This window comes from Rhamphochromis longiceps, linkage group LG8 (assembly GCF_057381845.1).
Source record: "Rhamphochromis longiceps isolate RC_006_pf linkage group LG8, R_longiceps_female_GT1.1, whole genome shotgun sequence".
Lineage (NCBI taxonomy): Eukaryota > Metazoa > Chordata > Actinopteri > Cichliformes > Cichlidae > Rhamphochromis > Rhamphochromis longiceps.
The window spans coordinates 24,124,619-24,148,964 of NC_140564.1; the positions used below are offsets into that span (position 1 = coordinate 24,124,619).

Consider the following 24,346-nt stretch of genomic DNA (forward strand, 5'->3'; position numbering starts at 1 on the left):
ATCAATCAGCGGGAGCTCTCAGCGGAAAGCTGCTTTTTTAACCTACAGGTGCGCATCTGGGTGTTGCTGCCTCGCCTCGTTCATCCACCAGACCCCGATGCTGTTGCTGCTGCTGCAGTTATGTAGTGCTCCGTGTGCGCGTACGGGTGAGTGTGTGCGCCCGCCCTGGTCAGAGGACAAAGTGACAGGCCAATGGACGAAGTTGTACCATAGGCTCTCTAAATGCCTCTATCCTCAGATTAGATCGTTTAGTCCTGTTAAACTATAAATACACGCAGTTTAAAACAATTAACCCGTCTATAACTTTCTCTTTTTAGTTAACACTCCATGCAGGGTGCTAATTAAGAAAATTAACTGGACATTTTTCAAACCATTTTGGCAACTCCATGAAGCAAACTAGTACAGTCATTTGCAATTCAGTGAAACCCCATATTTGCTTGAAAATAGTTCAAAGCCAACACATTCATTGAGAAAAACTGTATTGCTTTGGAAATTTGATGTCAGAAAAAGATTTCAAAAAACTTTAACACGGTCTTGCATCACATGCATGTGTTTTTCTTCACAACATAGTAAAGGCGTTTGGGGATGGAGCAAACCATTTGTTGCTTCTGGAGTCTTTTAAAAGTAAATACGTCTCACCACTCACAAAGACTGCCTGAGAAAATAGCAGCCATAAGACTGCAAAGAAGACCAGCATATATTACTTACGTTACAAGCCATTAAAAATAATGGACAGTTACAAAAAATCTCTGGAAGCAAGGAAAAGAGACAAAAACATTGTTGAATAGCTGTTATCAGTGAGCTCTTCAGACAGCAGTGCATAGGAGACAAACATAGCTGAGTGGAAACAACAGTATCTCCTAAAGCACACTTCTGAGGAGTGTTGTCTGTAAACACAGTTTACCACTGCATTCACAATTGTAATCTCTACTCAAGATTGACTGAGGGGAAGTGATAAGACATTCTAATGGATCAAAATTTAAAATTCATGCTTCCTCCAGGCTAAAGAGGGAGCAGGACTGTCATTAGACACTTCCTGAGCCAGTAAGTTAGGGTGCATCAGTGCGGATGACACTTGTACATCCCAGAATGTCCCATTAATAGCGAAAAATAAATACAGATGTGGGAGCAATATGTGCTGCTATCTAGCTAACATCTTTTCATGGAAGGTCAGGCTTATTTCAGCAAGACAACCTTTTGGACATAAAACAGCAATCTAGCTCACAGACCACAATACTGTCTGCGAACATCAAGGGCATGAGTGTCTATGGACTATGATGCTTGCAGAAAGCATTGTGAGCAGTACTGAGTTTAGGGAGGAGGTGAAAGAGAGCCAGGCGAGTTGGAGGTACTGCATGCTCTGTTGAGAAAGGGAATGAAGCCAGGAGAAGCAAAACAAAATGTGTTTGTGAAGGTGAAGATGCAACCAGGTAGCAAGGAGGTGGATGAGTTTAAATACCTGTGGTTAACCATCCAAGTGTACAAGAGTAGTAAAGAAGAGAGTGAAGGCAGGGTGGAGTGGATGGAGATGACTGTCAGGGGCGATTTGTGACAGACATATAGCAGCAAGAGTGAAAGGGAAGGTTTACAAGATAATAATGAGACCTGATGTATGGTGGCACTAATAGAAAGACAGGAGGCAAAGCTGGGGGTAGCAAAACTAAAGTTCATTTTTAGTTTTTTTGTGACCAGAAAGGACAGAGACAAAATTTAGATGATTTGGACATGTGCAAAGGAGGATAAAGGGGTTTAGTGTTCAAAGGATGTTGAATATGAAACTGACAGGCTGGAGAGAAAAAGGAAGGCCACAGAGAAAATTCATGGATGTTGTGAAGGAGGACATGCTGAGGGCTGGTGCGACAGAAGAGGATCCAAGGGTGAGATGGAGGCAGATTATCTGCTGTGGGAACAGCTGAAAGAAGAAGAAGTCTGGTACAAAACTGCCATAACTAACAGACATGTCAACCATAATAGTCGCCTTATAAAGTGAAAGAGGAACAAGGCATCTCCAAACTGTGAATGAGTCATATATCAAGCAAGAATGGAAAAACATTTTTACTTCATAATTACAGCAATTTCTCTCCCCAGTTACCAAATGGGAGTATTCTTGAAATAAGAGGCCATGTAATACAGTAGTAAGCATGCACCCATCGCAACTTTCCTAATATATCTATATCATGAGTATATATTTAAATAATAATAATTTCTTGGGTTTAACATTTTATATGCTATTGGGCTATTTTCAGTTCAATATGGATTTGAATGATTTTACATGTGATTCAGTGTTTTTGGAAATAGTGTAACTGCTGCCAGGAGGACTTTATTTTGTCTTTAGTCAAAAGGAAAAAAAATCTGCAGCATGATTTGAGATCCACAATTTGCTTCAATACTAAAATGATTGTTACAGCCTGACTTTTCACTGTAAAGTCATATAAAAAGAGATTTGAATGACAATGTACAAGATTGTTTGTGATTTTCAATTAAACCCATTAAGTTACCCATATGGAAAAGATATATATAAATCTTATAAAGTTTGTATCTGTCTTGTGTGAAACTTGTATGTAAAGCATATAAGAGTGAAAACAGATATAAGATCCCTTGAAAAATTATATAATGAAACTTGTATGTTTTGGATACTTACGAAAACAATGTATGAAAGTAATGAGAAAGTGGCCACTTTCATGAGTAAATCATGTAAGCCTTATATGATTTACTCATGAAAGTGGCCACTTTCATGAGTAATCACATATAAGTTTTTACTATTTCTTTTCCATATGGGTACAGCAGATTGTGCGTTAAGTCTGGATTTCAAACCAAATGTATTTTGTTGTCACCCGCTGACTCCACCCCACGCTGTGTAAAAAGCGCATCTACTCTTTTTGCTTTTATCCAATTAAACTGCCCCATAACTGCTCCTGTAATTTCAGAGCTGCATTCATCAGCCATCACTGCTGAGTTTTGATGAGCCTGCTCATCATTTTAACAAGAAATCTGCACTACTTGGCAATTTTCAAGTCTCAGTGTAAGGAAGAATATGAGTTTTTATTCTTTTTTTCACTTGCTGAGCTGTGTTATAGTGGTCTGCACAACATGAAATATTAGAAATACCTTATACATTCGTGGGGTTAGGCCAGTTGGTGAAAATAAATTTGGATGGTACATTTAGAGGCCTATGGTATATGACGTAAAATAGTACTTGAATCCGGTGGTACTAATGATCATCATCATCATCTTAGATTGTTATTATTTTTTTCAGCATGCCAACATGCTAATTATATGCACTGATGACAATGTCATTTATTTTTATTAAAAAATACTGGACAACTAGCAAGCGAACAATAATGACGCTAATCAAAAATGGTGTTATTGCTGGTGGTGTTAGGGGAAAAAAAACTGCTTCCACACTAGTCATCCATGTAGTCGTGCTGTTTACAAGATAAAGCTGACAAAATATAAGCCCGGCATAATTTAAATCCCCAGATGGTAATGATTTTGTTTTATTCATAGAAAAGCAGAGATGCAAGCACCAATAAATAGTCTGATTAAAAAAAACACATCCATGCACGGTGGAGTAATGGTGAAGGCTAAAATGAAAGCGTTGGGTACATGTGGCAAGCTGAGCTTAGAAAGACTAAACTAAAAATACAGTGCAGGTGCTCCTCTACATTCAGCACAACACAAAAACCTGTGTTTTACTACGTGTGAGTAAGAAACAGGGCTTGTTCAAAAGGATGAGCAGTGGATTGTAAATTTTTTAGATGTTAGTAAGCTTTCTGGGGTTTATGCTAACCCAGTGCTACAAATATTACAGCTACAAGCATGTATTTGTTTTACATAACAATCACATAGGTGGCTATGACTGGCAGATATAAAAATGCCTTACCTGAGCTCCTTCTTTAATTTGTAAAGAAACAGCCTTGAGATCAGGGTCTTGGTTCAAGTGTTCAATGCATACAAATATTACATTTGTCTTGTTTTGTTGTGATGGTGAAAAATACCTCATGCTTTACACGCATTTCCTAGAAGTACACGTTTATCTTTAATAACAATCTTTTTTACAACCTTGAACACAAAGTTCGAAAATGCAGAAAATACATAAGGGTTATCAAGATGACTGGTCTCTAGGAATCAAAGACTTTCAAAGACCACTGACAGAGCTGTCTGTTTGCAATCTGTGCTTTTGCTTTTACAGAGTTCCTTTCTTGCCCATCTACTGTCCCTGGGTGTTTAAAGTAAGGGCAGAGCTTCACAAACTTCACAGCATAGTGTAACTCTGCCTTTTATAATCTCCACCATCCAATAATGCCACAGAAAAACATAAACACAGTAAGAAGAGATTGTTTAAAAGAACTGAACGAAATTTATTACAATAAATTATTTGGCAACTAGACACTGATGAAGCAGAATAGAGAATCCCGACAGCAGTAGGAAGTAAAACATGGGGTGGTGATGAAACGGGTAGAAAACTCTAAGCAACCAGATTGGGAGGCGGTTCACAGGAATGAGACACTAAAATCCAAAGTGACAGAACAGCACAGAGAACAGAGACCGATTGACTCTCAGATGATAGGCAAGAAAACTAGTCGACCAGAGTGATGAATTAAACAATGTGGGAAGGTAAAAGCGATGAAATGGAATAGAGGCAGGTAAGTGAAAGCAAACATTCCTTGTTCATTTTGTGCAAAAGTTGTTATATTAATCCTGCATGCCTGTTACGCCTTTTCCCAACCTTGATCTACCGTGGTCACATAGTGCTCATTGTTCTGTCAGCGGTTTGCCCCCCTGTGACACTAACCAATCATACGCGCCATTGTTGACAGATTTTCTAAACATGCTAAGACCACATGCCAAGAAAATCTAAATTCTTGGGCTGTACTTCTGTGATTGACCGTAACAAGCCTTTCCCACCTTCCTTGAGCCAACATTGTCATAACTCACTGTCCAGCTCAGCCACTTGTGTCTTTTTTTAATGCTTTCTTGGCTGCCTCTGTTTCCTGCTGAGGAGCTGGGAATTGCAGCAAAAGTCCACATCCACTGTTGTTGTGGGGATGCTAGTGTGTTTTTTAAATTTTTTTTTAACTTTTTGCTTTACTTAAATAAACTTTCAAATCTCTGATTGGATAAGATTTGATATGTTTTCTATGTTTCATTGTAATTCAAATGTGGCTTTATGAGATTTGCAATTTATTCCATTCATTTAATTCGTATTTTACACAGCTTCACAACATTTTATTTGAAATTCGGTTTGTAATTTAAGTGTGGTTAAAGTTTTTTCATTAAAAAAAAAAACTTAGCTATTTTGAATCTCTTGTGGTTAGATCAACCTTGGTACAACTCTTCTGTCGTCTGCCTGCTTGCCTGCATCCCCTGCACAGCTTTCTCTGATTGTCCCCAACCCCCCTCAGTTTAAATGATCCACTTCAAAGATAAATACCATCCTTCACTCTTCTACTGGATCATTCTCAGTAAAACCTGTATTTTGTTGTACAGTTATTTTATTTTCAACTTTAATTTATATATTTTATCTTATTCTTCCCAGTTAAATTTACCCTTCATTCTAATTTGTGTTGTACAGTTATTTCATTTTTAACCTTAATTTATATTTTATTCCTTCCTAGTTAAATTTACCCTTTTTAATTTTTCATATTTATTTCCTATCTTATTCATAGCCTTTTCCTTTTTTGTTTTCTTTAGGTCACGAGCAGTTGTCCAAGCATTTCACTACATATCGTACTGTGTATGACTGTGTACGTGACAAATAAAAATTTGAATTTGAATTTGAATTTGAATCTTATCTGACTTTTTTGGTGCTGAAAAAGAAATAGGGAATTGTAATGTAAAGAATTTTTTTTTAAACTAAAACACAATCAGCTGCCAGGAAACTAGTATACTTTAATGCAATACTTTTGTCCACATTGAAATATCCCTGAAATTCTAGATGGATTTTGTTGATGGATGGATGCAATTTTCTTTTTTTACAGATCTTTGTGGTTTCAAGACAATGTCATCTAATCACTTGATGACTTTTTCTCTGGCATTACTCTGATCTGCTCACACGTTTCTCTTATTAAATTAGCTTTAAATGAACTGAAATGAAATTTTTTGGTTCTTATTTGTTTCATCTAACACCATTTTTAGTTTCACTATAGTAAGCTTAGTCTCCTCAGGGAACACCACTCAGTACTTTTGTTATTTTTGTAGACTGACACACACAGAATTCATACTACTAACACATTCTTAGATTAGCTTTACTTAAAAGCTTCACTGTGAACAGGGTATTTATCGGACACTGGTTGCCTGTTGCGTCCTGTCTTATTTGTCTTATTTCCAGGGTGAAGACCTTTAAAGTTTTTTGTTTGGCATTGCAAACTTCCTACAACAACGTTTGCAGGAACTAGCTCAGCAGGCTTTTGCTACTTTGATGATCAAGGAACTCTCTGAGTTTCTGTTGTGTTCATTAAATAAAAAATAAATAAATTACATTTTCTGGAAAAATGAGTAGAATTGATTAGACAGCTTATTAAATGCATGAAACCTGAAAACACTGCATCTTATCTAAATTCTCATCAAGTCGTTTTTTACATTACACTTTCAAATTTCATTGCTTTTGAAATTTTCTCCCTTTCATCACACAGTCGGTGCAGACTTGTCAGCTGTACATCCTTTTATGCTCATCCTGTGAGCTATTGTGCTAAGATCTGACAAGGGTAGTTCACTCATTGTCATGGTTAATCACATTATTTTATTGTATGATACCTTGGTGCCACTGGATTTTAACATGTCTCACACTCATACAGTAAGACAAATGGTGGGGGTCTAGTAAGGAAGTTGGGGGAAGCAGACAGCTCCACAGGAAGAATCTTTTGTCTCTTCGAGGACTCTGGTAGGTAGCAAGGGAGTGTGAACCTTAAGGTGTGAAACAGCTGTGTACTGATTTATTTATGATTCTAGATTTAGAGCAGAAGTTTTTTGCACTGCATTTTAAAATGAAAACAATAGCATTTATTTACAATTAAAGACACAGAGCAGAAAGTGTGTTACTGTTTTACATCCACAGACACACAAGAAAAGAAGCAGGCAACATGAGGTCAAGTTATGGCAATTTTATTTGTGTATTTCAGTACATGTATTTAGATTAGAGTTTAAAAAAAAAAAAAAAAACGTCCCAAGAAGAAGGATGGGGTGAAAGAAAGGTGGAGAGAGGAGGAAGAAACTATTGATCTCCTCAAACTTGATGCTGCTGGGTCAGTTCTTTCTCTTCTTCTGCTGTTGTAGCTTATCTGCTTCAAGGTTGAATGAGTTGTGCATTCATTTGATGCTCATTTGCATACTTTGGTTATAACGAGTGGTTGTTTGAGTTACTGATGACTTCCTATCAGCCCCAAGCAGTCTGTCCACACTCATCTGAGCTTTGGCCCAGAGTCAACCGTCTGGGAAAACCCCAGTAAATCAGCAGTTTCTGAAATATTCAGACCAGTTTGTATGGTACAGACATCCATGTTCAAAGTCACTTAAATTGCTTTCTTCCACATTCTGATGCTCGGTTTGAACTTCAGCAGGTCATCTTGACAATGTCTACATGCCTAAATACATTGAATTGCTGCAGTGTGATTGGCTGATAAGATGCTTAATGAGTAGTTCAGTAGATCAGGTGTATCTGACAAGTGAATATATATGCAAGTGAAAAAAAATCATTCACTGAGGACAGCAACTTAATTTGTTTAACTGAAGGCACAGGAGAAAAGGTAATTTTAGAAAATTAGATTTTGATGCACAGCATGCTGTAAACAAGAGGTGCAAAAATAGATATTCTGAGTCTTCGGGTATGACGGTGCATGGCACAAAACATCCACGAGTTACAGGTGTGTGAATAGAAGAAAGGAAGGGCTACAGAAATGATCATCTAGGAGATCAAATAGAAGGAGATCAGTGTAATTTTTCTTCACATTTTCAACAAAAATGCTAACACTCATATTAGTTCTTACATGTTATGTTTTTCCTCCGCCGGCACAGCTGCATGTGCAGGTCAACAGAAAATGACTACACCCGCTGTTGGTTAAGAGGTCAGTATAAAAACACAGTTGGACAAGACAAATTTCTACCAAGGTGAAATGAATCAGCTGAAATAGAGAAAACATATAATTTCCCCCCTTCACTTATTTTTGCACTTTAAAAGAAAGACATATTTAGAAGTATTTCGTGTTTAGTCTAGACAATATTGGGCCCTTATGAGGAGATGATAAAATGCAGACTGATTTTTAAATTATTATTGGTGACTGTCAAGCCTTTGAGTCGCCGAGCAGCTGAATAGGGGAATAATGTTGACGCGCCCGCTGTTTAAAACGTAAGTCAAAGTTCCAGGTTAAAACTCCTTTATTTGTTATCAAATCCTTAAAATCCGTAGAAAAACAGTGATCAAAAACATTCTAAGCTTGAGCGGTCAGCAAAACTCGACTTCCCCCATCACCCACTCATTCACAAAAATACCCTCGGGACGTGAACAGGTGATATAGCAACCACTATCACTATTACCAACACCACGTGACCCAAAGCTACGCCTAACCACAACAGTTATCTTTCAAGGTTCAGTAGAAAAACACAACTGTCCTATTCAAACCAGACAGGGATTAAACAAATACTGATTAATGATTCATTTCTAATCTTGTCTGACTGGATTTTTAACTGACTTGTTGAATATTTATGTAAAAATAACTTTGAGCTCTCTTGACGACTTTACCAACCAGATGATGATTGATGTCTCTCTACAGTTCTGTGAAAAAGTATTTGCCCCCTTTCCTGAGTTTCCTGAGTCATTTATTAAGGGAAAAAAAATTGCCCCCTAAATGTCATAACTGGTTGTGACACCGTTGGTAGGAGTAAAGTGTGTGTGATAAGTGGCAATAACTCTAATTTTGCTTTGGAGGAATTTCATCCGACAGAAAGAAAACCAAATCAGGAAGGGGGAAATATTTGCTCACAGTACTGCATAAAGTCAGTACATGCAATAAAATACTGCATAGTTTGCAAATCAGCCAAAAAAAAAAAAAAGAAATAAAAAATTCAATCTATGAATCTATACCTGGGACTCTTTATATTTGAAGTACAGTATCCCAAGACGTCTCTTTAGAAAAATTGTTTACCTTTTCCACTTTGAAAAAGATCAACTCCTTCCTTCCACATTCCTTATTAAGTTCCATCCTTGTTCCAAGAGTCAGCTTAACTCTTTAACATTAGCATTTTTGTACTACGTGCTTATTTAAATTACTCTACGCAATATTTCTTTATGGCAGCCAAAGCATGCAGGCATGCAGTTGGGGATTCACGCCACGAAGTTAACCATAAACTCTTTTTACCCACCGATAGAAATGAGATTTCTGATTAGATTTTTGAGTCCTAGTTTGGTGTACACCCTCGTTCAACTATTTCAAGGACAGACTTACATAAAAAAAAGATGTCTCAGCAAGTATTGGAGGCCTGTGATGATGAATGCCCTTACCTTCAGAGAGGGATATCTAGTTTTTATTAAGTTCCATCCACCAACCAGACAGGAGATTAACCCATAGAACTGCATCTCTATCTGACGGAAAGCAAACACAAAACCTATACATTAGACAGCAGTGATGTGTCGCATTGTGCTGAGTGATTTGTTGCAGTGGTGGACATTTTATTTGGGATTACATTTTTGTTATACTCAGCCATAAGTTGGCCATATAATTTTTTAATTAATTAATAAATTTAATTTTTAATGTTTCTATAATAGTTACTGCAACTGTATGTTCAAGCTGTGCCAAATTACAGTTATTTACTTGCATTTTTACTGGCATTCCTCAACATAAAAAAATGTTTTAGTGGTTGAATGTTATGCTCGATTAATTTCTGACTTCTCACAGAAATTCAGTGGGCCAGCTCAAATTTGTGCATAAAAAAGTAAATTTGTTTTCTTATTTGTCTGATAACTAAGAATAGTTTTCGGTTTTAAACAATTCTCATGAATGCTTTCTAAAAAAAACCTGGTGTTTTCTTGTTTTTATAACAGGTAGTCTAAAAAATTTTATTGCCAGATTAAGTTCAAAGCACTTTAACTTAATCTGGCAGTAAAATGCAGCTTATACTAAAGCAACAGTAATAGGAACCAAAAATAAATCATTCATTATAACACAACACAATATAGATCGGTAACATTCCCGTAACATGAATTAGGTTTGTAACATGAACATGAACACACCCATCTGAAAGACGAATGTTTCTGCATTTTAACAGTAAGTCAATCTAAAATTGCAAATGGTTTTCTCATCTGCAACACATAATATCATTAAATGCTCCAGAGAATCAATATGTCTGTATGCACGCGTGCAGGCCATTTCTGCTGTCAACTGGTGACCTAAATACTGCTAGGATATAAGTGGTAATATAAATAAATATGGTCAATATAAAAACATTTCCATTGTGTATGAAAAGCATACTCATTCACTATTTGTCTTTTGCCTTATATTCTAAATAAATGAGGATCGCTTGATCAAGGTTCACACCTGCTTTACTGTGAAAACGTCCTACACTCTCTGTATCCTTCCTATTCTATTTTATCTAACTCAATCTTGAAAAGGACATCAAACAGCACCTTGACCCTGCTTCTGGATCATGTGGTTGACCCTGAGTCCAGGAAGAAGCTTAGACATATTTTCAACTGCCTTTGTTGAAATGCTGCCCTGTGTAACCTGGCGAGAATAAAAGGTTGCTGTATTTCTCTTAAAGTTCTTGCAGTGGTATGAATCACTAATGTTTCTGAATACCCCTACACATTGTCTGTGTTCAGTGAAGCGTATCCAAATACAGTTTGCACTGACAGTTGAGATATGGATTGGGTTATATCACATTTCTTCAACTGTTTATTGAAAAGTGAGGCTGCAAAATGACTACTCCATTGATGGATCATTCTCAAGACCTGACAATATATTCACCTAAGTAGTTTAAATTAAGCTAATACAAAGCAAAGCACACAGAGCTATGACCTCACCTACAAACAACAAGAGGAAGGAATAATAAGCATTGTGCACATTGTGTATTGCCTTGAGGTTCACTCTACCTTACTTCTACCTCTAAAAGACGTGTCATATATACAAGAGACTGTGAATTTAAAAGAAGGCTGCTAATTATTTATGGCTATGCAAGATGTTCAGCACTAATAGACCGCACTGGCTGAGAATGAGTTTTATTTTCCAAGAAATAAAACAAAAATGCAAGATTTTAGGAGGGACTGATTGCTGAAAACTCTCATAGCTGTCTAATATTGGCAATAAGCAGTGCCCATGGGATGCCTCTCTAGCTACTGTAAAATAATCTGATGCTCGTCTTATTAGATGCAACAGATTTGCCTGCAGGGGAGAACTGTGCAGTAGAACTGCTAATAAAATATTATTAGAGAAATGAAAGATAATTTAACTTAAAGAAATGCAAGTGGTTTGTCTTTCATGTTGGATCTTTAATGTAACTGTCATGTAACAAGTTGCTATTGTTCCATTTGCAAAACTAAGAGTTTTAGTTTTAGTAATAGTCCTGCAGTCAGATTTCCTGCTGCGCCTACATCTGGTCACATGACCCTTGGCTTGCAGTTCTTTATTTACGAGTGTTGAGAAGGTTGTATACGTCGCAATCTGAATCTAAAGCGAATAGGTTTTTTTTGCTAGAACAATACAGCAAGACCACATTAAAACAGTCAAAGGTAGGAAAGTAAATTCAATTTTGTGGTAAAAACTAAGCGGTGCTTTTTTTTTCTTTTTTTTCTTTGAGATTTGCATAAATCACTGCAGAATAGCATGAATATATTCTGCTTTGCATATGAAAACGGTGTCTGAATGAAGTGGCTCAGTGTCGCAGTGCTCAGACACCTTTGTTTAGTTTAGGTTTCTTGGCAACAAAAACACCACATAGCACTGCAGACCTTAGGCTGTAAGCTGGTGCCTGTTTTCAGAGGTAGGGTGCTTCTTCTGAGCAATTTTCTGGCTAAAGTTGTAATTATTTTCATGTTATACATTTAAGGGCGTGGGAGGTGGGTTTCAAAGGAAAGTTTGGGTTCTAATGGTCTTAGTTCTTGATTTTTGTTTATTTATTTATTTATGTTTAGCATGTATGTTCATAACTTTGCAATCAAAGTAGTTTTGAATGCTGGGGTTTTGACATTCTGTCACCTTATTTCAAAATAGGACTTAACTCAACAACTGTTCCTTCATTCATACAGACTGAGACAAAGCTTTCAGCCCAGACATGTCGAGAGCACACAGCCTGGAATCGAGGGGGATGACAGCTGAAGGGAAATTTGCTCAGATTAACCATTTTCCATTCACTCCTGAATTTACCAATACGCTTACAAAAAGCAGTCCATGTTTTGGTGCCTTGAGTCACCACTCATTCTTCTCCCGGCACAACCCTCATCCACACAGGATGAGGCATATTCAAGGTGAGCAAACAGCTGGGCAAGCGGAAGATATCTATTTATTTTATTAAATGTATTATTTTCAAATAAAGCCCAAGATATGTTTTTTTACATGTGTGTTTGAGGTGCTATAAATAAGAAGCGTCTTTAAGAAGTAAACATAAGACAATACTCTAGCTCCCATCTTGATTCAAATGATCTAACTGTAACACACAAAAATCTCAGCTAAAACTGGGCCTGATGCAGCTCAGGTTCTTGAAGGTTCTTATGTATGTCTCATATTATGTTGTATTTATGTTGTTGCCTTGCAATCACCTGCCAACAGACTAAATTGCAGGTGATTTAGTATTTATGGACTTAAAACAGTTAAACACCTTATGATAAAATCATTTAATTGTAATTAAATATTAAGTATTCATGCTAAGTATTCTGAAATAAAAATGACAACAAGGTACTTCAGTAAAACATGGAGTCTTTGAATCTATTAGCAGTTGTTCAGCAGGAACCAAACACAGGCCCTGGTAAATGACTTCAGCATTTATCAAATAGTTGTGTCTCTTTTTCCTTGGCCAGAGCTGTTGAGGTAAGTCTCTATAAAACAGAATTGGCTCGTCTCCTTTCCTAAGAGCTTCGCTTTAATGCTCTATGAAGGTAAGTGACTTTGGCAAGTGGGGTGAGAGTGGGTCAGACAGGCTGGCAGGTAAGTGGTTATGTCAGGTTGGGAAGAGTGGGTCAGGCTGGTCTGTGGGTATGTCTTACAGCAGCATCCAACAGGATGGATGGAACACAGGGGTGCCTGTCTGGGATTTTCTAAGCCACACCCACCACTGCAAGAGAGGATGGGTTGGGCGTGACTGTGAAAGACAATCACAATAATAATAAAATAATTTAACAAATATGGAATATACAAGTTTTTGATGTAACAATGTCAAATTGTGATTGTTTTCCCCTTGTCAGTATTATTTGTGTTTAGCGACTATATCAAAATTTTAATATAGGATAACTTAGTGTATAAATGTACATAAGGGACCTCATGTGAATTAGTCCAGTCTACAAAATTACCTACATGCCATTTTATATATGCATTTTTGTAGGTGCATGTTGCTGTTAAGCATAGGTAATTAGGCGTTTTGTACTGCGGTACTGCTCAAAATGTTATACAAACTTATTACGTAATGTTGTGGTAAGTTTCGACTTTTAATGATTTGTTCATTATATCTGGTTAAATGTCCCTAAGCATTTAAACATTTAATTTAGACATTTAATCATCCAGATTTTTGTGCACTTAATTCAAGTTTATTAACATTATCAAATATGTATGTTGTGCAATCATTTCACCCCGAATGAATGATTCAAAGAAATCACTTAAAGTCCTTACCAATTTATGCCTGTGATCAGTGGATGTAATCTGACCACAACTGTGCATGGGTGCACCGTATATTCAAATTTTGCATGCCATGTTTTCATTATTGGAGTGGACAGTATCTGGTTGATGAGTCAGTGGACAATTAGACAATGGACAATTGACTTGCCACTTTTAGCATACATAGGTGTAAATGCCTTTTATGGCACAGTGTGTATTTTTGTCAGGTCTTTCCATTGCAAAGTAAAGAGCCCTAATGGGACTGTTGTTGTGATCCATATAAATAAAACTGAATTCTATCTATCTATCTATCTATCTATCTATCTATCTATCTATCTATCTATCTATCTATCTATCTATCTATCTATCTATCTATCTATCTATCTATCTATCTATCTATCTATCTATCTATCTATCTATCTATCTATCTATCTATCTATCTATCTATCTATCTATCTATCTATCTTTAAATTTGTTTCCATTGAGAGGCAGCTTTTATTAAAGCTGCCCTGATAATTGGACACACTATATATAATTTGTCAGTGATATTTAGCGTAATGCTTTGCACTGTTTATGCAAACAAGAAGTAAACAACTTATTGAAGAAATCATAGCAAATAACTGTTTAACTGAATCAAATTAAGTGTGTCCAAGAAAGTATCCATCCATCACTGAAATTCAGTTAAAGTAAGGAGTAATAAAGTCTATGAAGGTAGGAGACTGTGCTGGAATAATTGCTCAAAGATATTTTCACCCAGGAGACTGGAGTTTGTATTTGTTAACTAAAGTCAGTGCTGGCTTATTATTTTCATCTTTTTCCACTTTGATCCAGGTTGTTAGGTTTGGGAAAAAGAAAAAAAAAAAACACATCCAAATTTAGGTTCAGTAAAACCCTTTCCCGTGTCTACCATGTGTTAGAAAGCCTGGCAGAAAGTGCTGAAGGCAAACTTCTCCCACAACATGTTAGAAGTGTGTAGTGGTTTGTGAGGCTCTTTCATAAGCTCGTGTTCATAAGTAAAATTTAGTTGCATCATAAATACAAATGTAATATGATTAAAACAAACAAAACTATACCAAATGATATTTTTTGTGTCTTGCAAGTTAGCTATAGTACATCAGCGTTTTTAGAGTGTATCTCCTACAAACCTTTAAATGTTTTGTTAACATCTTATCCTGCTGTCCTCAATTAGCATTTTCGCTTTGTCATTACCAAATGCTTTTCAACTTGAGACTGCAAAGTCTCTTTGCTGCATTAATTTAGAGGTTATTATCTAATCTACCTGGGACACACTGAATAACAATCTGTTTGCGTACTAATTAATTCTGACTCGAGGTGATTACCTGTCAGAGCTAATTAAAGTTAATATATGAGCTAAAGCCATTAACAAGGTCTTCATTCTTGAAGTCTTCCTTCTTTCACAACCTGCTCTATATGAAATATTTCAAGCAGCTGTTTGGGCACCTGGAATGCTAATATGTAACATGAATAGACAAATTTACTGCACTACTGGTAGAAAAGAAGGTTACATCCCTGAGGTTCCCATGAACTCATCACGTTTATTCTCAGCAGGGATTCTGCTGGCTCCAGTTTTTTTTTTAAATTGTACTGCTTCGATGGATTTGTGCCTCTAAAGCACTTTTCTGTGAGCAGGGTGAATACTGAGCATTTCTCATTCCCACAGGATTCACAGGCAGACCAATTTGCATGGTAAGAGATGATTGGTGTGTCACGTCGTCGTTATTTCCTCATCCACTTCTCAAGAGCCACATAAACAGGAAAGCAGCAGAGCCAGCTTTTCAGCTTGCTCAAAATCTTTATGGAGTCTGCGGAGACAAAACTAAATCAGGTATGTCTACTAACATATATGACACCTAAATGTCTTTATGTCTTTTCTAATGGCCCCCAAAGAAGCCAATTTTGAGTAATGGCTTTAATCGTTTTGTAATTGTTTCTTTTTTCACAGCACTATTGTCAGATGCCTGGAGAGATGAACTCAAAGAAATGGCTGCAAAAATCAGTCTAACTTCCCAAACACAAAAGAACAAAAGAGAGGTATTAATAATTGAATTCTCATGTATTTTTACAGTACTTGACACACAGTAAAAAATCCTTTGTTTGATTATGGCTATCCAGTGCCTGATGGTAAAGGGAATTTAGAGATTGGATGTGACAGTATATGGACAGTATACTTATTAATACCTTCACATTTTTACATTATTTTTTACATATTTTCTAATTTAAGTTAATTTTGTAGAGTTCTTCAGTTTCTTTCTAACTCAAGAAGATTTCATACTGGAAAAATGTATCCATGTACTGCAGGAACAACCAGAGGAAAAGTTTGTCCGACGAAAGACTCAATATTCAGCTCAGACTGGCAGACTTATTCCTCCATCCTCCAAGTCCTACCTGTGCAAATCTCAATACCAGCGCATGAGCCATCCTCAACCCTTCCATGATCAAGAACTTATGGTAAAATACTGGTTAACTGATCCTGAGTTGTACTGTATAATATGAGGTGTTTTTGGGTTAAAACAAACAAACAAACAAACAAACAAACAAACAAACAAACAAACAAACAAACAAACAAACAAACAAACAAACAAACAAACAAACAAACAAACAAACAAACAAACAAACAAAAAGGGTTAAAAAGGCAAGATCCAACATCACAGAGGGTACAGCTTTTGGTCAAAGTTCCACTTAATTAGATATCTGAAAAATATCCTCTGGCAAAACACTGTCACCAAGTTTCTTGAGAAGTTCACTAATAAGTTCAATAAAACTTCATGTGATCTCTGAGCTACTGTTGTGACGGTCTGTCGCTTTCTTGTCAGGTTTTGGAGATACTTTGTCAGATCCTGCAGACAGACTCTCTCTCCACAGTGCAGCAGTGGCTTCTTCTTTCAGGCCAAAGAGGTAAAAATCCTCATTCCACACACACAGCAGAGATATGCACACTACCATTTCCAGTTATAAATAAGCGTTCTTTAAACCATTTCCTAATACATGCACTTTCAAGAGTCTGGCACTGCATCCCCCTCCTACTTTTTTAGCAATTAATTTGTCACTTTGGATTTTTTCTATGCACACTGGCCACTTTTTTAGGTTGCTCCTTTAACTGCTTAGTAATGCCAATATCTCATCATCAGAGTTGGGCAATTTATTTAACATTGAACATGGTATGGTTGTTGGTGCCAGACGGGCTGGTCTGAATATTTCACAAACTGCTGTACTCCAATAATTTCAATAATCACATGACCCTCTATGAGCATTTACTTGATGAGAGGGGCAAAAAGCTTGTTTTAACAGGAATATACTTCTGACAGAACGAGATCAAGGGAGGGGCTGCCATCCACTGTGACCGGTGGGGGGTGAGGGGAAAGAGAGCAGAGAGAGACAGGATGACAGACACACTGTAGGAGAGCTAGAGATGAATAATTACTAATGTTTAAATACAGTAGTGGAGGGAAAGTTAGTTGGGAAGAAATGCTCAGTGTACATTTGGAAGCCTCTCTGGTGGACTAGGGCTATTGCAGCATAGCAAAGGGATTGTTTAGAGTCACATGATCCAGCCTGATGATCAGCTTTAAAAACCTTTCAAATGCCGTTGAAAAAGATTGTAACACAGAACCACCTGGTGCTTAAAGGTACATACATTGTTTTTCTTCGATTCAATTTACTTTTTTTGATATAGTGTTACATCACAACAATAATTGCCCCAAGGAATTTTATATTATATGGTAAGGACCATACAATAATGAAGAGAAAACCCCAACAATTAGACGACCTCGTGTGAGTAAGCACTTGGCCACAATGGGAAGGAGAAAACTCCCTTTAAACAGGAAGAAACCTCAGACAGAACCAGGCTCAGGGTGGGGCAGGAGACAGCACAAAAATAATGGTTATAGAATTACCTTAATTCACTTTTACGGTAAATATTTAAATTTTGTTTTTACTCTTGTTGTACTGTTGATCAACTGCAGAAAAAGATCTGGTGATGGGGATGATCAGACAAGCTCTGGACGGTGTCGACCTCTCTGTCCATAACCAGCGGAACTTCCAGCAGCTACAGCCGTTTCATCCAGGAGCGTCTCCGTCTGTGTATGCAGCATCATTTGAGCAGCCATGGGGAAAACCACACAGGAGGAGGTTAGAGTGAAGTGTCAGATTTTGCCCTTTTTTGGCACAGAAATGTTTCAAGCTAAATGTGTTTTAATCTTGTTTATTCACTTCCACAGTTCACACCAAGTCAATCAAACTGCCATTGATGAAAAACCAGGTAATTTGATTATGCTTGACTTTCTCTGTTACGTATGTATTTTTAAAAATGATTTTAACATGTAAAGTTTTGCACAGTTTAATTTTTCTTGTCTTTCGGAGTATATTTAATATACAGCTTGGCCTTTACATTTTACAAAGCCACCCTAAGCCACACTGTTTATGTCTGTCCTTGGCTTGAATGGCAGCTCTTCTCTGAGCTTCTTTTGCTGGCATGAGTTTTTTGGACTGACATCCTCAGCCAGCCTCTTCTTATAAATGCTCCTTTTCCTCCAGTGATTTTGTCTTGATTGACTTAGGCTTCTTTAAATGATTCCTTTTTGTGAAAGTTAAAAAATAATGCCCTATTTAAAGCAGAACTAACGGAAAGGCATTTGCGGAAATAAGTAATGCATTTTAGAAGGGATCCAATTATTCATATTAATATTGAGCAGCTCAAATAAGAGCAAATTTAAAATCTGCTGTGAGTCAGAACCAATAAATTCAGAAAACAGCTGTGTAACATAATTAGTTTCCACTTTTTTTGATATGTGGATCTGTAGTATGTGGAAAATTACTCTCTTAGCATGAATCTGACATGAGTGTTCTTTGCAGAGCGGATTGGTGATGCAGAAGTCCTGGCAGTCCATTCAGAGGCCGAAAGTGTTCAGGTTCCTTCACTTCAGGAGGGGGATAATGCATAGAGCTCAATAATCTTCCTAGAAACTAGCTATATTGTATTATTTCTGTGCTATGAGAAATGTAGCCTAATACCTAGTTAGCTTATCTTTATTTTCATTTGTTAATCAATAGGATTATATGCTGTAGATGTGATTGTGCAGTGTAATAATTGTGGATACTGTTACATAATTGCTTATTAGCTTTCAAAGGTATCATGGTTAGAAACTGATTGAAGCAACATTTAATAAATAATATATATATAAATTTAGTAATCTGAAGATTTGATCAGTTTTTCCTATTTTACTTTTCAAATAAAGCAATAAAAAAGGAAATGTCTGTGTAAAGAATAACAATTATGTTTACTTTTGGCAGGGTGGCAAACCTCGATAAATGGAGATATAGCAGAAATTATCTTCTTCTTTTTGAAAAAAGTCAAAGAGCTTACCCTAGCTATCCTGATTTTATATATAAAACATATAAACATATAGGAGTGGCCAGACAAAATAATGTGAGTTTTAACTTATACTAAAAGCTTCAGTCTTATTTTAGTATCTTACTGTATATATTTCTACTGCAGCATGGAAGAGAATCAAGAGCAGAACAATGAAGACTGTTAGAGAAACAAACAATGAAAATCAAGCCAGAGTCAGGTTCTGCTTAACAGATGAAGTAAGAAACAAGCAACAGCTCATGAATAAATCAGTTCATTTATGAAAAATAAAAGTACCTATTTGATAAGTGTGCCTGTAATTTTATATATACCAAAATATTTATTGCTGCATTAATGTGCAAAGATCTTTTACAACTACTCCTATGACTAAGTCATTATTATCATAATTTTAGCCCTTAATATATATTACGCTACATAATGTACTGCATTCCTTTTAAATTATCCGCTAATGTGTAGGCCAATACATTTAAGTGATATACAAAACTATCAACTGTTTTTATTTTATTTTTTTGCAGCAAAAAAAAAAGAAAAAGGCAATCGAGTCATAAACTGGTCAACAAAAATTATGACATATAGATATGATAGTGAATACTTTTAACAGTTTATGCTATGTAAGATTTTCTGTCCTGAACCAGCCTTTCTTCTATATCTCTTCTTTTAAAACTAACATAGATGCCATGCTTTTCCTTTTCAACCAAGGACTTTGAAGAAAGTAAATTTCAGAAGCTCTAAGAAGTCAGAGTTTTCACATTCACCATTGCAGCTCAGTGCCGCTGCTTTCTCTCTTCTTTGTGTCTACCAAACACTACATGCGCAAGAATATTGCCCCCTAAGGCATTATTGACGCTGTGTGGTGAATGCCTGCATTTTGTCATGTTTACAAGTTTTTGTGTGTAATGAAGCCCATTATAAAATCTTTCATAATGTTTTCTGAAACCATTAGCAACCAACAAAGTACTCCCTGTTGCCTTAATTTTGTTTTTCATCTGTTATAAACCTAACTGTAACAGCACAGGGAAAAAAACAACAACAAAAAGTTAAGAAAAGAAGAAAATAGATCCCCAACCTGCAAAGCCTTTTTTTTTTTTTTTTAGTTTATGCAGCTAACAGATTAAATGTTTTTTCAATTTAGGTTTCATATTGCTTCCAGAATTACTTCAAAGATCAATTTGTGTAATTAAGTCACTCCGACATGTGATTTAACCTTTAATTTAATCCTCGAAGACAATGGCATTACTAACACCTTATCTGACCAGTGTGGACCAACCTAACAAAGTGGCTGATGAGTGTATGTCTATTTATATATTTAACAATAAGGAGCAGACAGTGTGTTCCAACCTTAGGGAGATCATAGTTATTGGAGTTTAGCCTGCCTGTTTGTCAAAACTGTGATTCAGGAATGAAAGTGTTGCTTCCTTCATGATTGTGTTAAACTGGAAAAGCTCTTTACCCTCTCAAGGATGCTCTGGGGTAGGTGAGAATTAGCTCAACCATATGATGTATAGACTTCAAGAAGTCACCTTTGTGAGGATGATTCAAGAGTAGGAGGCATAGGGCACATTACAGGTTTTTTGGTCCCTGTACGCCTGAAGTGAGAGTTTGGTCTTCAATAACAGCAATAACTCACATCTGTTACGAACTAACACTGGATTCCATCAGGACTGCCTTTGTTCAGAAATTAACTTTTGGAGGCAGCCAAGGGGCAGAAGAAAAATAATTGTGTTTTGAAAACACACCAGAGCAGTTTGCAGCTCAGTGTAAAGTCACAGTGATTAAAAACTCTTGATTAATAAGTAGTGACAATTTGATGGTCAAATAGTTCAAATAAAAACAAAAAACAAAGCAAAACCCCCCCTGCAGTTTCAGTACTTAGTAGGTTAAAAAGACCAATTTTTAACCTACCTGTTACGGCCGGGCGGCCGGTGTGTTTGCAAAGTGGACATGGAAGAAAGAAAAACTAAGTGTAACACAAACCGAGCCATTTATTAGGCTGAATACAAGAAAAGAAAACAAGACAAGGCGAACAGGGGCATAACCAAAACTAAACTAAACTGGGGACAGCTAAACTAAACATAAAAACGAGAACATGAAGCTGAACAGGTACATGTAAAACTTTAGCGTGAAGTAATCTAAACATGAACCTGAACAGCAGCTAAGAAAATCCTGAGACCTAAGGTCACATGAAGCAAGTTGGACAGATAAAGCAACACTGAACAGAAGGAGACAGAGGACTTAAATACACAGGAGGGTAATGAGGGAAGTGGAAACACCTGGAGAAACACCGCTGATACAAATGAACCTGACACCACAGGGAAGTAAAACTAAACACACTGAACATAGAAACACTACTCTTCAAAATGGGACTTTGACAAGACAACACAAGCTTGACAACATGGAACATGTAGACACGAATAAGACTACAGACTGGGGAGACACAAGGAGAGACACGAGACACGAGCAGTGACATAAATCTGCATCAACACTTTAAATTATGTAGCATGATGAGAATTTCTACTATTGCTAAACACAGACTCAAGGACACTTTTGCATGCTGTCAAAGTGATTTATTACATTGCTCATCTCTACAGAGTCTCTGACTATGCTCCAGAGGATGGTCACTTTCTGCTCCAAACCGAGTGCCACATTAAAATAAGGTTCAACAAATTCACAAGTAGATTAAAAGATCATTTATAATATTTTTATTATAAATTCCCAAAACAATTTGTAGATTTCTTTTTACAGAGTAAGTAAAAAAGCTGGCCAGCTGAAAGGGAGAAGTCAGTTCAGTCAACATCTGTATTACTGTACATTTTTCAGTAACCTGCCCTATAGTCATTGAGTTATATTTCAGTCTAAACCTGACTAAAAATCCTTAATGCCATTCCTGGGGCCAAGTCCCTGGCTGAATTTTTAGCCATATTGATCTTTTGCTACATATGATTGACAGCAGTAGGCTGGAGATTAAGTGCATGTTTAAATTCAAAAATAACAGCTGGGATATTTGCATTCTCTTTTTGGCAGAAAAAGAAAGGCTCTAACAAAATCCTGTACAATCACACTTATTGCTTAAAAATTGCTAAAGCGGTATCTTATATAATACAATATACAATATAATATTCATATTGTACGAACTTGATAATTATGTATATTGTAATAATGTGATATTATGTTGTTCAAATGTGAAACGTATATTGTTAGAACAATAAACTTTTTCTTCTATTTTTCTTTTGCCTGGGTGGCAGCTCTATGCTGGAAGCATGTAAATATAATAATAACCACTGCAGCCAAGAAGAGTGCCTGACGAGCCCAGTTGTAAGTAAGCTATTAAGACTCGACTGTACGCTGTGTTCGTGTTTTCCTCCGAAACAACAAGTTCCTTTGGAGCAGCCTTTCAACACCTCTCTCTGTCTCTCGCTAGCAAAGTTGACCCAGACAAAGTAAAGCTAGTTTTCGGCTACAAGCCCGACACGAACCCGATATATTAGCCAGAGGTCCCTTTAGGGTTTTATGCCTTTACAGTTCGGAGCCGCTGACCTGTTTTATATACGCACGGAATAGTTTTCTATATGAGATCGCTGCAAAAAGTGCAGCCTTACCTAATGTCTACCCTACTGTTACTCATTTTATATTAAGATTTAAAAATCTAGTTGGTATTGCTATGGCGAATAACCTTCAGTAAAAGTAATAAATCACACAGCAATAGTACATTAATGTAGTTGTAAAAAGTATGATAGCATATTAAGTAATCCAAAGTATTCAGAATACGTTACTCCCATTGAGTAACATAATGGAATACGTTACAAAATACATTTTGGGGCATGTATTCTGTAGTGGAATACACTCATTCCCCAGTGCAAATGGAAACACTGCAAAAGCGAACCAAATGTTCCTCAAGGTAAATGAAATGGTATGTTATATAGAATATGGTATATTCTTGAGTGGAACAGTCGGTTTATCTAATTTCAACCCATGTAAGCTGGTTTTCAGTTACTGAAGACAAAACTGAACAGAGTATCTCAAGGGAGGAACCGCAGTATTTGTTCCACATTTTAGTCACTGATTTCAAAATATTTCAAAGTATTTTCCTCTTAAATTTGTTATAAATATTAGGAACAATTTTTCTGTTAAAAATTATTAGTTTGTCCAAATGTTTCGGAGCCTCTAAAAATGGAAGACAGTGTATAAAAACATTTGTAATTCCTAAAAAGTACATTTAAAATCTTTGTTAAACCCCTTATTAAAGCTGGAAGTCGCACTTCGTTCGCAGCCTAATATTTTCAAAATCTTCTGCAGTGATGCACAATGGAAAAATGAAAGAGAAAAAAAACCTAACTGTATATGAGTTTCATGAAAAGGAGACGTGTCTCTTTGTGGATGTATCCTGACTGAAACAGACCAGCCATAACCACGCAGAACAGTGGCTTCAAAATTATTTCAAAGCAATTCTAATGGGATCAAAAAATGGAACACATGAATGTAAGAAGACACTCAGAAAATCTAACTTCAGCTTCCTTTTATTATATTAAAATTCGAGAGCTAGGAAAGTGGAACAAAGGCTTCAAAATAAACAGTGCAACTAATGTTTGCATAAATCACTGCTATAAAGCCATACCAATATGTTGCCATAGTTACCACTGGTGAGTCTTGTTTTGTTCTTATCAAGCTGTTTTTGTGCCATAATGTTCTGTTTTCTAAAATTTACCTTTGTTCTTCAATATGCATGACAAGACAAAAAATAGAAAAAACTAACAAAAAAACCCTTTGACCTGAGGATTGAAAGTACTGGTTGGTTGGTAAGTACAGGTCTTATGTGCAGACTGACCATTTATGTATCTATCATGAAAATACGTGTGTAAAATAATAAACTGTGCCAAAAGAGACCTTTGAGCATCGCTTCATGGTCAAAAAGTATCTGAATGACATAGTTTTCTGGCATAGCACACAAATTGTGATGAAGGCCAATCTTGAAAACAAAGTTTTTGGATGTTTTCGGAGGTCATCCATGCAATTTACAACCACATACCTTACGTTTCTTCCCTGGCGGTGTGACTGCAGTTTGAGGTTGCTGGCCTGGTCAACGGGAGAAGTTCAGCATTTACGTCATGAATCCTTCTCACAAGGACACCTGTTGGCTTGGAGTGATAAGAGGCAGCTGTTTACTGGT

The 24,346-nt window shown here is 36.5% G+C and overlaps 1 protein-coding gene across 2 annotated transcripts; it reads left to right on the forward strand.

Annotated features, from left to right (window-relative positions):
- Window positions 1-9: 9 nt before the first annotated feature.
- Window positions 10-22,269, forward strand: tbata (thymus, brain and testes associated). Of its 2 annotated transcripts, none has more exons than XM_085416615.1 (9): window positions 10-146; window positions 12,236-12,454; window positions 15,475-15,639; window positions 15,757-15,845; window positions 16,113-16,262; window positions 16,628-16,709; window positions 17,777-17,942; window positions 18,032-18,072; window positions 18,666-22,269. In XM_085416615.1, the coding sequence occupies exons 2-9, from the start codon at window positions 12,262-12,264 to the stop codon at window positions 18,752-18,754; spliced, it is 975 nt and encodes a 324-aa protein (XP_085272741.1). In that variant the 5' UTR covers window positions 10-146; window positions 12,236-12,261; the 3' UTR covers window positions 18,755-22,269. The 2 variants fall into 2 exon arrangements, with proteins under 2 accessions (XP_085272741.1, XP_085272740.1); XM_085416614.1 differs by lacking the exon at window positions 10-146 and adding an exon at window positions 4,510-4,646.
- The last annotated feature ends 2,077 nt before the right edge of the window (window positions 22,270-24,346 follow it).